This window comes from Microtus oregoni, unplaced genomic scaffold (assembly GCF_018167655.1).
Source record: "Microtus oregoni isolate MIOR12 unplaced genomic scaffold, Mior012 000037F_ref0000500, whole genome shotgun sequence".
NCBI lineage: Eukaryota > Metazoa > Chordata > Mammalia > Rodentia > Cricetidae > Microtus > Microtus oregoni.
In genome coordinates, this window is record NW_024543096.1 from 8,217,324 (window position 1) to 8,232,280 (window position 14,957).

Genomic DNA, 14,957 nt, shown 5'->3' on the forward strand with positions numbered 1-14,957 from the left:
TAGGCCGACTCTGCTTCCTGGCTCCTGTGACTTGTGCAGCAATAAACATAGACATGCAAGAGCCTCCATGGTATGCTGACTCAGAGTCCTTTTGACTACACCCAAGAGTGGACAGCTGATATACTTTTAGATTTTTGGGAACCTCCATACTGATAGCCACAGAGGCTGTACAAATTCCAATTGCCACCAGCAGAGCTTAAGGTTCCTCTTTCCCCACATCCTCACTACCATCAGCTGTCATTTATTTTGTTGATAACTGTCATTCTGATGGAGTGAGATGAATTCTAATGTCAGTTTTAATTAGCATTTGTCGGCTGGCTAAGGATTTAACAGCATTGTTTTGAAAAGTATACACTCTTCATGCCTCCTTTTAGAAATAATCTGTCTTGCTACTAATACGTTGTCCCCGCATAGCTCCTGTCGAGCATCCACCTACTGTGTGCTAAATTTGTCTATTGAGTGACTTCCCTTCTTTGCCAACACTGATCTAGCCAATCATCAGGTTGTTCTCGGGGATAATTCTTTAGTCTTTTTATTTTTTAAGAGAAATATACTCACAGGGCGATACATAAAGGAATCAGTGTGCCTCAGTAGCAGAAAACCCAAGTCAGTTGGTCTGAACAACCAAGCAAATGTATTAACTAGCTTAAAGAGAAACAGTCTCAACCCTAAGCCGAGATTGTGTGACCTCACATCAGGAGCATCCCCTCTGCCCTTGCCTGACTTGGTGTCTGTATTATATCAGGTTTTCACTGCGCAGGCTTTGGAGAGCAAGAACAGCTGTAGCGGGACCACCCTTAGATCCAGACCATTTTAGTTATTATACTGGGAAATGACACACCGACAATTATCATGCATCGTTAGCCTTACACACACCAAAACTAAATTGTGTGCTCCTTATCACACAATCTCCATTCCTGTGTTCGGGACGATGAGCAAGCCCTTCTGTCTCTATGGCCAGAGTGGTGGTGATGGCAAAAAAGAAGCCCGGAAGACACACTATAACTCTGCTTTCATGGTGCATTCCTCTTCTTCATGAAGACTAGTAATCAAAATAAGTACCACAGACAAGTCTGAAATTTCGCTCTCCTTCCCTCTCTCTATCCTTCTCTATCCTTCTCTCTCTCTCTCTCTCTCTCTCTCTCTCTGTGTGTGTGTGTGTGTGTGTGTGTGTGTGTATGTGTGTGTGTGTCCCTCTCATTTTTCTTTTCTGGAAACCTCATTTCACACTCACCATTCAAAATAAAGCTTAATAATCATGTATCGCATATATTAAAAGAAAGATTACCCTGTACCATCCAAATGAACTCGGGTAGCTTTAAGTGTATATCAGTGTAAAAGCACAATCCTCACCTTAATGGAAATAATAGAGAATTCTCTATGGCGCCAAATGCGGTGATCATGGCCCAAGAACACGGAAGCAGTTCTCCTCAAATACATGGCATTGTTGTAGAAGTGTTTGCATGAGCCTTTACTCCTTACAGAACAAAGACAGACATAACCCAATGTGCTTACAAAATATATCGGCAGGGATAGCATGCAAGTGGGTTTCGACAAAGTGGGAGAAATCTCTGCAGTAGATTTCACATGTCTTCTAATGACACTCTTAGCATTTGATCAGTGAAAGCTGATCTAAGGATTCAGTCACACAGGATGTTAGGTCATACATGGAGGTGTGGGCAGTGGGAAGCTTTCAGGGGAACTGAAATCACAGACAATAATTTAGCTCTGCTCTGGATCTCAAAGTCTAAGAACAGGACCTTGTAGAATCTTTTTCATGAGTATAGCTGCTCTCTCTCTGCCCCCCACTCCTCTCCTCTCCTCTCCACTCCTCTCCTCTCCTTTCCTCTTCACTCCCCTTCACCCCACACCCTCTGCCTTCTTCTGTCCCTCCCCCCTCTCATTTTTCTCTTCCAGAAACTTCAGTTCACACTCCCCATATCAAAGTGCTGACAATCATAAATTACACAATTCCCATGCACAATTGTTGAATTAATCATTGTGATCAAAGGGATGAAAGTTTTGCCGGAGCTCCACGATCCATCCCTGAAACTCAGGTGAAATCCAGCTCCCAGAGTCCACAAAGATGATCCCCTTCCAAAAGTAAGGATTCTTAGGCCAAAGGAATGGTTGGCAAATGTATTTAGTCAGGGTTCCCTAGAGAAACAGAATCAATAAAATTAATATGTAGCAAAGGCAATTTTTCAGACTGTGTTACCCAGTAGAGTCTGGGAGTTCAACAATGGCTATTAAACCACAGAGGTCAAGGATACAGGAAATGCTCGGCCCAGAACGCTGAATATCTCAACACTCAACAGTCCAACCCGGCAATGAAGGATTCATGGAGAGGTTCTGGACTTCAGTCTACGTGGCAAATCAGAAGAGGCTGGTTCTGCTATCAGAAAAGACCGCAACAGTGGTAGCAACAGGGTGGGTGAACTCTCCAGCAAGAGAAGGCAGGCAGACAAAGAATACAGTTCCTTCCTTCTGTCTCCCTTTTATCTGGGGTGCTGCTGAAAGGCATTGCCTACATTTAGAACAAGTTTTCCCACGTCCAATAATTTAGTCAAGAATTCCTCACAGGAGGGCCAAGGCTTGCCTTTCAGCTGATCGCAGTTCCGGTCAAGCTGGCAACCAAGACTAACAATCAACACAGGAACAAAGTAGCATCTGACATAATGCAGATCATATTCAATAATAATTACATCAAAATTCTTGGCAATCTAATAATTACTTCTACTTCTCTTTAAAAGAAAATTTATGCAACACTTTGTCTGTAGATCTGAACTCTTCCCTTGGCCGATTTGTTTCTTCAAGCTAATGTAAAGAACATTGAATTATAAAAACCTGAGTTACAGAAACCAAATTTTCCACTATGGCCCTGCTATTTAGTGATTGCATGGTTGCACCATCTTCTTGGTCACATGCATAAGATGATTAGTAACTCTTAGTGTGTTCTATTAGATAGGGTGATGTCCACAGAGGCAAAGAGACTGCAAGTGCTCCAGAAATAGCCCCTCCCCTTTGGGAGACAGGATATAGGCTGCTAAGAAACGGTTGTGGTTCTTATGTGGCACATATTAACAGCATATTCTTTTATCAAAATTAAAGGCAAATGCTATAATGATGTTTTACTTGCTGCTTCCTAACCTAAAAATAAACCCGTATTTTGCTGTTAATTAGGCATTCTATCAAAAAGACTTACATTCTCTTCAAAACTGAGGTAGGGAGTGATTGAGAGACGGCTTTATCATTAGTAAGATGGGGAGATCTGCAAATATGGAAATATATTAACCGATAACATGTTCTTACATAGCTACGCCACTTTCCTGGAGGTCATGTGTCACATCTGCACATAATGGTACTGAATAGCACCTACTCCTTGCTATTTTATAGATATTGTTTAATGAGTGATAAATAAGTGTGAAATAACTTGTCATTCATGTATACATAATTGTCTATTTTTTTATTGAGAAAAGGGAAAAAAAACAAGTTTCCGCCTCCTCCCAGCCTCCCATTTCCCTCCCCCTCCTCCCACCAACCTAGATGCCCTTCAATGGAAGAATGGATGAAGAAAGTGTGGAATATCTACACATTAGAGTACTACGCTGCGGTAAAAAACAATGACTTCTCGAATTTTGCATGCAAATGGATGGAAATAGAAAACACTATACTGAGTGAGGTAACTCAGACCCAAAAAGATGAACATGGGATGTACTCACTCATAATTGGTTTCTAGCCATAAATAAGGGTCACGGAGTCTACAATTGGTGAACCTAAAGAAGCTAAGTAAGAAGGTGAACCCAAGGAAAAACATAATTGTCTATTTAAATTTTATCAAAGTGCTGGACTAATGTGAATTCATTTTAATTGCTACTTTTAAATTGGTGTGTATGTTCCCTTTGTGGCAGACACGACAGCAACGTTTCCTGAAGCTCCAGTCAAGGTATAAATGGATGTTGAAATCCAAGAAAAAAAAGTCATACTCACAGATCGGTTTGTTCTGAAATCTGCAATGAATCATCAGTGTAGAAAATTTTATCTACCCATCCCCCACCTGCCTGATTATTACCAATGAAAAGTCCTCCTTGGGTCTAACCCCAGGAGAGTAAAATGTGAACATCAGAGCAAACAGTTGCAGTGCCGGTTGTATAGAAGACCCATCACCTTGAGAATTTCGCTTCCCACCTGAACGAGAAACAGACAAGGCAGCCTTCTCGTCGCTGTGGCAACCGCACCACCAAGGCTGGAGAGCAAATGTGCCTGAGCGGGTCGCGTGCCCCTGCGGCTTTGTGGATGCTGTGAATGCGAAGAAGGCTCAGATTATCAAATTGGTGGATTCATCTGGTGGGGAAGATTGGAGCTGTGATCACGCCACAAAGATGGGGCTGCTTCGTGTCTGACAAGAGCAGGAAAACACCCCTTTGTTGAAGCAGACGGGCTTTAATGACCAACCTCACAGCGAGGCAAATAGCAGCAACACAGTATCAAACACTTCCCTTCTGTTTTAAATTCTAAGGAACAAGGTTGCTGCTCTTGGATTAGTAAACCACCACATCAATCTGCAGTGAAGTTTACAAATTTAAGATGAAGACAGAAAAACTTTCAGAATACAGCCCCAGAAATGTTAGGCTGTACTGGGGACTATTGATGAGACAGACGTTTGTTGAATATTAGAAGCCACGTGAACAAACATGGTGTTGGTAAAAGAACAGGTTTTTCACTTATTTTTCTCTTTGTTATGTTTGTTTAATTTTTTTACCTTTAAAAATATTCATAGGGCAAGAATAGGGAACGTGAAGCAAATTGGAAAGAGACCGATCTTCGTCAGCAGACTGGTACATCAGGAATTCTCAGATTATTGCTCAGGAGGGCAAAGCGGGTGCTTGCAGTCTCCCTGAAGCTACTGGGGACGGAAGCCTCATGAATATGCATGTGTCTGAGAGACCAAGAGGTCCCCCACTGAGCATCCCCCCCCTCCTGCCCCAGAATCTTTCGGCAGAATGCTTTCTCTGTGGCATTTTCCAGTCTGTCTGGCAGAAGGCACAGCAGCTTGCGGCAAGTCTTCCAGAAAAAGCCTTTAAAACGAGGCTCAGTGTGACACAGGATCAAGCCTGAGGACCCCGAGTATGGTGACGACTTTTTAGAGACAACATCAAATGTCTGATCTGTGAAAGGAAGGATTAATGAGTAAAAAGAAAGAATAAGTGGACTTCATGAAAGTTTAAAACTTTCTGCTCTGTGAAAGCTACCATCAAGAGACTGAGAAGACAGGCTGAAAATGCCAAGAAAATACCTGTCAAAGGCAAGTGTGAGAAAGAACGGTTATCCAAAATACACAAGGAACACTCTCATTCACGTGTGCACATGTAGGCTTGCATCTGCCCGTGGACCCTAGAGATCCGCCCTAGGACAACTCGGAAGCCATTCGCCTTGTTCTAATGAGACGGGGTTTTTCATTTGAAATTAAGGCTCCTCAGCTTGCCTGGGTGCACAAAGTGCACTCGGTTGGTTGCCACTGACCCCAGAGACCTGCCTATCTCTGTCTCTCCTGTGTCGTGATTACAAGAGCCCACAACCATGGCAGGCTTGTGACGTGGATGCTGGTGTCCAAACTCAGGTCCTCATTTTAACAGCTTTAGTCAACAAGATATGCAAATGATAAATGGACATATAAAAGGTTAGTACATGCCCCATCATTAAGAAACTACAAATTTAAACCCCCATGAGGCATCACTGCATATCACATGGTGTTCTATCACAGCAATAGAAAAGTAAGACTTGAACTTGTGGTACAATAGCTATGGTTCTTCATTTCTGAATATAATTTTATTATATATACAATATTATTAAGTAGAATGTTTTAAGGTATATGCAGAACTTAGAGATACTGTATCCCTGCAAGTGTGTGAGCACGCACATCCGTGTGTGTGTGTGTGTGTGTGTGTGTGTATGTGCGCGCGCGTATACATGCATGCCCAAGTTTACTCATGTGTACTGAGGTGGGGATGAGGAAAGGAACTCTAAAGATAGATATTATCTTTATAACAGCAGGTTCACCATGTATCTATGTAGAAGGAGTCTTCAGTTTAGCCAGTCTAGGGGAGGTTCAGAGTAAATCTATTCCTGTGTTCCTTTGCTCTCAATCTCCCCAAACTTTGCAGTTACTTAATGATTGACTAATTGAAACTTCCCTCCCAGATGGTTCATGTGGGGTGGGTCAAAGACTGAGTTGTCAAAAGATTCACTACCCAGAGGCAATATGCAAATCCAGAGCTCATGCAAGGAAAGTTAAAGTCACAGGGAATAATTCAAGTGATAATCGTCCTCAACTTTGCCAATGTTTGAAGACCAGTCAGAGTCTCCAAAATGAGGAAATTACTAGCGAGTGAACAACAGAGGTCTCGACTATAACTTTCAGAAATGTGAACTTATTTGTACCAACTGTGCTGTAATCAACGCGCGCATACCATAGTCTTTCAAAGGAATGACTCTCTCTTTCTGCAATAATAAAGGAATTTAAAATAAAAATCAGCGTTGGCAGAAAAAGAAAAAAATAAATATTGGAATGTTTAGACTGTTCTGCTAATTTTTTTAAATATAGCTTTGTCAGTACGCACCTCATTCTCTTTCCTCAACTCCCTGTCTTCTGCCCTCCATCTGCCCACGGTTTCTGGGTGATTTCCATTCCTTGTTAGCTCCAGATTAACCCTGTTAGCTTACTTTGCAAAATAAAATGCAAAAAAATATATGTGTATAGTGATATAATGGGGGGTGAAGGGAGAAAGAGAAATAAATTTAATGCATGCTATAGAGGGATGTTCAAATCAACAGTAGAGGAAGGATTTATTATTCAGTAAAAAAAAACCTTTAATTGAGTAGCTACAGATCTGGACATTGTCCTTATTTAATAACATAAAATATAAATAAGTATATTACAAGATAATTAAAACTATAAACCTTTGAAGCTGGAGAGATGGCTCAACCATTGAGAACACTGGCTGCTCTTCCATATAGCCTGAGCTCAATAGCCAGTCCATGACTGCCCACAACTGTTTGGAACTCCAATTCCAGAAGAATGCCCTGTTCTGACCTCAGTGAGCACTAAGAACACAGATGGTAAAACAACAACAACAACCAAAACACCCTATAAACCTTAAAACTACATTTAAAAAATAGTGACAGTAAATATAGAACAATTTTATCACCACTTGGAGTTGGCGAATGCATTTTTAAAAAGCCAAAAGAAAAAAAGAGGAAAAGAAGAAAACCACCCAAATTGAATGTTCAAAAGATTTAAACTATTTGAAAAAGACTTTACAACAAAAGCTCAGTAGTAGAAAGGGAAAAAAATCCAAGTACTGGCAACATTTTCAAAAGACAGAGCATTGCCGTTTAACATCTATAAAAAGTTACTATTTCAAAATTTATATTAAAAAAGACTAACTACACAATAGAAATATAAGAATAGACTATACAGGAATGGTTGGTAGAAGAAATACAAGTGGCTAGTAAGTGTATTTGAAAAGATGCGTGGTCACTGAACAGTATATTAAATACTGAAAATTATGACAGTATGATTGGTGAACACTAATCACATTGATGGCATCACTGCCAAAAGTCAACCACAGCGAGGAAAGATTTGATACCTTATGCAGTGGCATAAAGAAGTAACGTGTGTAAGTATGTTTCGATGGAACGCATGTTACGCAATGGAACTCCAAACTGTTGAGAAGGGGCAGCCCCATTCCCAGCCCCTCCTCTAGTTCACCCACCTTCCGTTCTAGAAGGGCAGCTGGCTGGAGGGACAGTGCTAGGCTTCTAAGGTGACTTCCACAGTGCGGGGACCAGCAGCTGGGATTTTGACAACTACGGGTGCTATAGATGCAGGCAGCAAGATGGCAGACTATCACATGGAAGTGTAGATGTGGTGGCTTATGTCGCTTCCTTTGGGAAGCTTCAAAGCTTCAGAGCGTGGGCTGACTGGCTTCTTAGAGGTAAACACTGACCACAGAAGCTTCACTTGTGCGTGTGAAGGAGTGTGAGGAGGTGATGCATTCCTTCTGGGGGAAGCTTTGGGTAGCCACATACCCTGAACTGGAATTTAAATTATATTAACCCAGATTCCTAACAGTGAGGCAGTCTCTGTCTTTCCTCATGAAAAGACGGGGAGGGACATTATGAATGTGGTTTTTAAGCGTGTACGTACTCACATAAACTTGCCATAACACTGATTTATCCTAGCACTTCCCATAAGAAACAGTTTTATATTTCAACAAGTAAACATATATACCCACAGACTGAGAAATGGCTGCTTGTTTTTACTCTGCCACACAAATGATCATCCCTTTGCATGGACTGAATCATCTTGGTCTATTTGAACTGGGAGGCAATTGGTAAACAGTGTAAATCTGTACTGTTCTGAGGGCCAAGAAATCCAAGACCGAGGTGTCTGGTAAAAGCCGCCTTTCCGTATGTGGTACCTTATACCTGCAACCTAGAAGAAAGGAAAGGCAAACAAAAAAACTCAACTACTCAGCTTATTCTCAAGGGCTCCAGCCTCAGGATCTAATCACATTCCAAAGAGCCCATCTCTTACACAGTCACAAAAGGAGAAGGGTCCAAAGGATCCAAAGGGTCCAAAGGGTCACCCATTGTAGCTCCCTCTCTCCTGGCGACTGAAGAGGCTGTACTGTGCTCTCCTCAGAAAACCGCTCATAAACTCCTGACTTTATCACTGTCTTTCTTTATTATTTTTTAGAACATTCTAAAAATCTTGTGTATATTAATAATTTATCTCCTAGGATGTCTGTGAACCGTGCCTGTTGCCCTCAGAGGCAAGGAGAGGCCATCAGATCCCCTCGAACTGTAGTTACAAATGCCTGTGAGCCACCATGGGGTTACTAGGAGTAGAGTCTGGGTCCTCTGTGAGGGCAATCAGTGCTCTTAACCACTAAGCCATCTGTCTCCAGTCCCCATTATCTTTATTTTTTAGTGCTATTTAATAAAGCATATATACTGCTAATAACATTCATTTGATCTGTAAGTCTAATTACTGTTGGACTCTAGAATCCAATCACCGAGGAGAAGGAGTCGCCCCCCCCCAACCATTTCTTACCACCACAGCTGACGTAAAAGCATGAGGATTTTATTAATTCTGTCATGACAGGGTCTTCCGGCCTTCAGGAGGCCAGAAGACCCCAAATCGCTGGTACAGGCTATTTTTAAAGCAATAAGCCACAGAAGGAACTATTGTGATTGGCTTATTCAAAAAGGCTATTTACCAATAATTCCCTGGAGAGTGGTTACCAGATCAGATGAGGTAAAGGGAAACTTCCGAGGGTCATTTTGCCCCTTTCCCAGGAACTAAGTCAAAACATCAGTAACTGAGTCAACACCTAAGGGTTATCTTGCCCCTATTCAGGGAGATGGAAAGTTCCCAACAACTCAGTACATGTATGTATAGCTATTATATCCTTGGTTCCCAGGGGAGGAGGGGATGTACTGAGAGGGTTCAGAAATGGCTTCAGAATTGTCTTAAAGTTTTACACTACCAGGTCTACCAAGGTGGGAGGCACCCCTTTGCTTCCTTTTTTCAAGCCTTGTTTTTCAAGAACATTCAACTTCCTATTCCCTAGCCATGTTTTATCGCCCTCTAAGTTTATAACTCGGGGCTGTGTTATCATTTCTATTTCAGTGTTAGGCATCTGCTTTGTTTTCTTGCTGGGAAAAGAAAATGAAATTCTCTGGCAACCTTTCTGCAACTGGTGACTCCTGTGGCCTCAAAGTCAATGCATCACACATTTTACCAAACCATTGTGATTGTATCATGATGAAAATGTTTTCACAATCGAACCTCACTGTGTTTAGTTGTATATTTTTTCTTATATAAACACATATTTTATCCATTAATTACCACCTTTGTTTACTGATTGGATACTTCTATTTTATACAAGTATTTGTAAAACACATACAGGGAAACACAAGAGACATGGATTCAACTCAATTAAAAAAGCTAATCCCCTCAGGCCAATTCCCTTCTCAGTTCACAGACTGTCTATGCTGTGGGACAATGGTCTGTGCCCTGTCACTTGTATTTTAAATAAACGCTAATTGGCCAGTAGTCAGGTAGGAAGTATAGGTGGAACGACCAGGCACGAAGTAAGGAGAACAGGAGAATTCTGGGAAGTGGAAAGATTCAGTTTGCAGTCATCACCCAGACAGAGAGGAAGCCAGACACAGAGCAAGCAAGATGTGGCTGCCTCGCCAAAAAAGGTACCAAGCCACGTGGCTAACAAAGACAAAAATTATGGGCTAATATAAGTTACAAGAGTTAATAAGAAGCCTGAGCTAATAGGCCAACCAGTTTATAAATAATGTAGACCTCTGTGTGTTTCTTTGGGACTTACTGGCTGTGAGACCGGGTGGGACAGAAACCTCAGTCAGCATGTTTATTCCTGTAACTTACTTTCATGTTTTGCTTTGCATTCAATTGTTTATCTTAAAAAATAAAATATAGTTTAGCCTGTTTGTGTGTATCTACAGTTTAGCTGCTAAACTGCTTTAAAATACAGCTGTATGGATTTCCTTTGCCATCAAAAGGCTATATCTTTCCAGTACTAAACAGCTTTCCAGATATTTTATATTAACCACCCTCCTCTTTCTCTCCCCCTTTCTCCCTCCTCCTCTCTATCACAGAGAGAAAAAGAGAGACAGAGAGAGAGAGAATAAATTGTGTTATTCTCTGTGTGTAACATGGTATCTCTGTGGCAATAATTCATTCTTGTTGAGACATCAAAAGGATTAAGCTCTTGCTACATATTTAATGGGCTTTTAAAACTTTTTCTTTCCTTCCTGAATTTATTGTTTATGATTTTTGCTTGGTTTTCTTTGTATCCTCTGTTTCATTCTCACTAGTGTTCTGCATGAATTTTTCCTGTATCCTTATTAGCCATACCTGCGTGGTTTGGCCACTGTGTGTCTTGTACTTTGCTTTTGTCATAGCATCTTTGAGTAAACTACTTTTATAATACATTTTTTTCTTTTATGGTTGGTTTTTTTTTTTTTACATTTTGTTTCAGGATTAAGAAAGATATTGCTGGGACTGGAGAAGTAGCTCAGTGGTTAAGAGCACTGACTGGTCTTCTGGAGGACTCAGGTTCTATTCCCAGCACCCACATGGCAGCTCATAATGGCCTGTAACTCCAGTTTCGGGAGATTAAATTCCTTCATACAGACATCCATGCAGGCAAAACATGAATACACATGAAATAAAAGTAAACTATAAAAAAGTGAATATTTCTCTGCTTTGAAATTCTAAATGCATTCACCTTTCACTCCTCGGAAGACTGCTGTGCCTTCCACCTACAAATACAACATTATAATTCACTTTTGAGCATGAAGTCATTTTAGTTCCTTATATAGATGCCAACTGTACTAATAGGTTTTGTTTAAAAGGCCATTTCTTCCCCATAGCTTTTCAGAACAATTTTTCTTATGCTTAAAATCCATACACCTTTAGATGTGGTGTTGATGCAGTTAACCTACTTTATCACTGTCTTTGGAATGCTTCAAGCACCATCGCAGTCAGTTAATATTTTTATTTTTATAGTTTGATAGTAATATTCATTCCACATTAATTGACATGCTTTAGTTGACATGGCTACTCTTCCATCTTTATATATATATAAGACTTGTGTACAAAAGGTAATACCAGAAAGAAACTTGATTCTAAACAAGGAAACTAAGCATGTGGCCAGTGTGACTATCATAGCAATGCCAATTTTATTATTTAAATCACTATAATATCCCTGAGGGCTTAAAGCAAAAATGATAGCCACGCCGAGTATTTTCTTGCAGAGAGCACTGCGAAGATAGTGGAAAATGAGAAGATTAACACAGAAAGCCATCAAAAGAGGAAGGGGATCTACAGACTCTGCTGACTCCTTCCCACCTGGATTAGTTGTGCCCACCTTATGAAGGGGCTTGCTGGGTTTGCACAGGGGGAAAGAAATTAAGAATTATGGGATTGTCAACATATATGGAAGTAAAATATATGCCACTCCATAATAATTAGAAAAGGAGAAAAACATATAATTTTATGCTTATTATACTACATGTTAACTCAGGGACATTGAAATGAAGACAACGGTAAGGAAATCTCTGCACTGTATGGCTCAATATGGCCACTGAAACAAAATGAAAATGTATTTAGTTATCCAAGAGTGAGAATTAGATGTCAACCAAAACATCACTGAGAGTCCATCTCACCCTAATCACAACGGCTACCAAAATAAAACAAATAGCAATGAAAAGCCAGTTAGGGTGTGGACTAAAAGCAAGCTGTGTACCTGGCAGGTAAGCATGCAAATTATCCCAGCCACTATGAAAATCAGCGTAGTGACTCCTCCAAAAACTAAACATAGGACTCACACATGATCAAGCTAGCCCACTCCTGGGTTATATCCAAAAGAAATAAAGTCAGCATAGGTAAAAGATCTTTATATATCCATTTATTCCAGCATAATTTATGATATCTGAGCTTTGAAGTATTCTTCAGTGTTCATCTATAGATAAACAGATATGAGAAATATTATATAGATAGGTATATAAAGATAGATATATAGAGAGATGATAGATGGACACACAGAGACAGACAACAGACAGACAGAGAGATATAATTAAAAACACACACAGAGAAAGTGAATTTTATCACAAAATGAAGTGTTGCCATGGTGCCATTTGTGGGGAAATGGGATAGATAAGAAATCACGTACAGTAAAATAACCAAGGCATAGAAAGCCAAGCATATTTTCTCTCAAACAGGTATGATGCATGATTAATAAAAGCTCAGGGTCAGAAATTGAGGTTCACCCTGAAAATCTGAAAAGCAAAGCAGCCATCCACTGGCTCTTTCCTCAACCTGTCTGCAAGGCTGATTCTGCCTACAGGACTCTCAGGAGGAGACCGTGTCTGAGAGCTGTTTCCTACCATTTTATAATCCTCTCTCGGGCTTAGATTAAAGGCGTGCACCCCTGTCATTAAAAGCATGTACCGCCCAGTTTCTATGGCAACTACAGAATTAAAGGTGTGTGTCATTATGGCTACTGAGATTAAAGGTGTGTGTTACCATAACCTGGTCTGGAAGGCTGACCAGTGGGACTGTCTTAGTCTCAGCTCTTCAGCAGGTCGTCTTTATTTATTAAAATACCATTGAAATTCCACTACACAGGTCAGCTAAAATAAAAGTTAAAAACAGCCTGAGTTGGAAGAGGTAGATGAGTTACTAGAGAAAGGTAAAGCGACCGGGAGTTAGTCAGGAGGATTGATGTAGTCAAAGCAATATATATGCATGCATCTACATGTCACAGTGAAACCCACTAACATGCATGATAAATATACACTGTTCGTTATAACACTAAAAATGAAAAGCAGTAGCCATGTGCAATGTGTTGGTGTGCTGAATCATCCTTGGATCCTGCTCACATTTCCCTGCACCTGACTCTGATGAAGAGCAGGCAAATGCAGCGTCTGGACATAGTCCACGACCTGGGAGTGATTTCCAAGCCAGTGGGGTTAGCAGTTGTCCACATTCCCACTCCTGGTAAACACGGCCTTGCGGGTGGCTGGGCTTTTGCATGAATCCAGGATGAGGTTTCGGGCAAGTCATTTGGCTGAAGATGCTGCTTTCTCTGTGGCTGCGTCCCGGGGCTTGACCGTGAGAGCCAGTCTAAGCGAATCCTCCCCAGAGAGGATGACTTTCTCACCTACGGTCATCTTCGTGGTCATCTTCTGTGTGCAGTCTCTAGCTGCCATGCTGCAAAATGGCTTCATGGTCGCTGTGCTGGGCAGGGAGTGGGTACGGAGCCAGGCACTCCCTGCAGGTGACATGATTGTGGTCTGGCTAGCTGCCTTCAGGGTCTGTCTGCATGGACTTGCGACCCTAAACAACTTCCTGAACTTCATGTTTGGGAGCAAAAGTTACTATTTTGGGACCCTCTGGGACTTCACCAACACCGTCACTTGCTGGCTTACCGCCTGGCTTGCCGTCTTCTACTGTGTGAAGATCTCTTCTTTTTCCCACCCCGTCTTCTTCTGGATGAAATGGAGAATTTCTCGGTCAGTGCCCAGGCTGCTGCTGGGATCCTTGATCCTTGGCGGCCTGTCAGCCATCTCCACGGTCACTGGAAATACACTTACCTTTCAGATGATGGCCTGGGAAAACTGCACATCCAATTATAGAGTGAGGAAGTTCTTTCAGTATTATCATCGCTATCATGCAATACTGATGAGCGGCACTCCGTTCTTCCTGTTCCTGCTGTCCATCATCTTACTGATGTTCTCACTCTACTGGCATCTGCAACAGATGAGGCACCACCGATCCAGACCTCATGATCACAGCACGCAGGCTCACACCACGGCTCTCAAGTCCCTTGCCTTCTTCCTCATCTTCTATACGTCCTATGTCCTGCTCCTGTCGATCTCTACCGCCCATGTCATAACTATCTACAGTTCCTGGCGCTGGGCCTGGGAAGTGATCACCTACACAGGCATCTCCCTGCATTCCACCATTCTGATGCTCAGCAGCCCCAAGATGAGAAGGGCCCTCAGGATGAAGTTCTCCAGCCTCTGTGTTGCTGGCTCGTAAGACACGAAGGGCCCTGGACAAAGAGTGGCTCCACTCTCCAGTTACCAGTATCAACAAACTGTTCTCTAAGGAATAGCGCCTTTCACAGCAGGAATTTACAGGGTCTCAATGCTCTCCCTGCTTATTCAATCCCACCTCTTCCATGCTTTGCTATTTCTTTTCCCACATTTCTCTGTTTCTCTTGCTGCTCCTATTCGTTCTCTGGTATGGGTCACATTGGCCTCACCTGACATCCTCATTGCTTATGGGTCTCTCTCTCACGGTCTCTAAACAATATTCTTTGAGAATTTAAAGTATTGGTCTACCCTTA

General features: G+C 41.6%; 1 protein-coding gene across 1 annotated transcript; it reads left to right on the top strand.

Annotated features, from left to right (window-relative positions):
- The first annotated feature begins 13,732 nt into the window (after positions 1–13,732).
- On the top strand, positions 13,733–14,647 carry LOC121433137 (taste receptor type 2 member 134-like). The gene has a single exon (XM_041631386.1). It carries the CDS (start codon positions 13,754–13,756, stop codon positions 14,645–14,647), a length of 894 nt encoding a protein of 297 aa, XP_041487320.1. The 5' UTR covers positions 13,733–13,753.
- Positions 14,648–14,957: the final 310 nt, after the last annotated feature.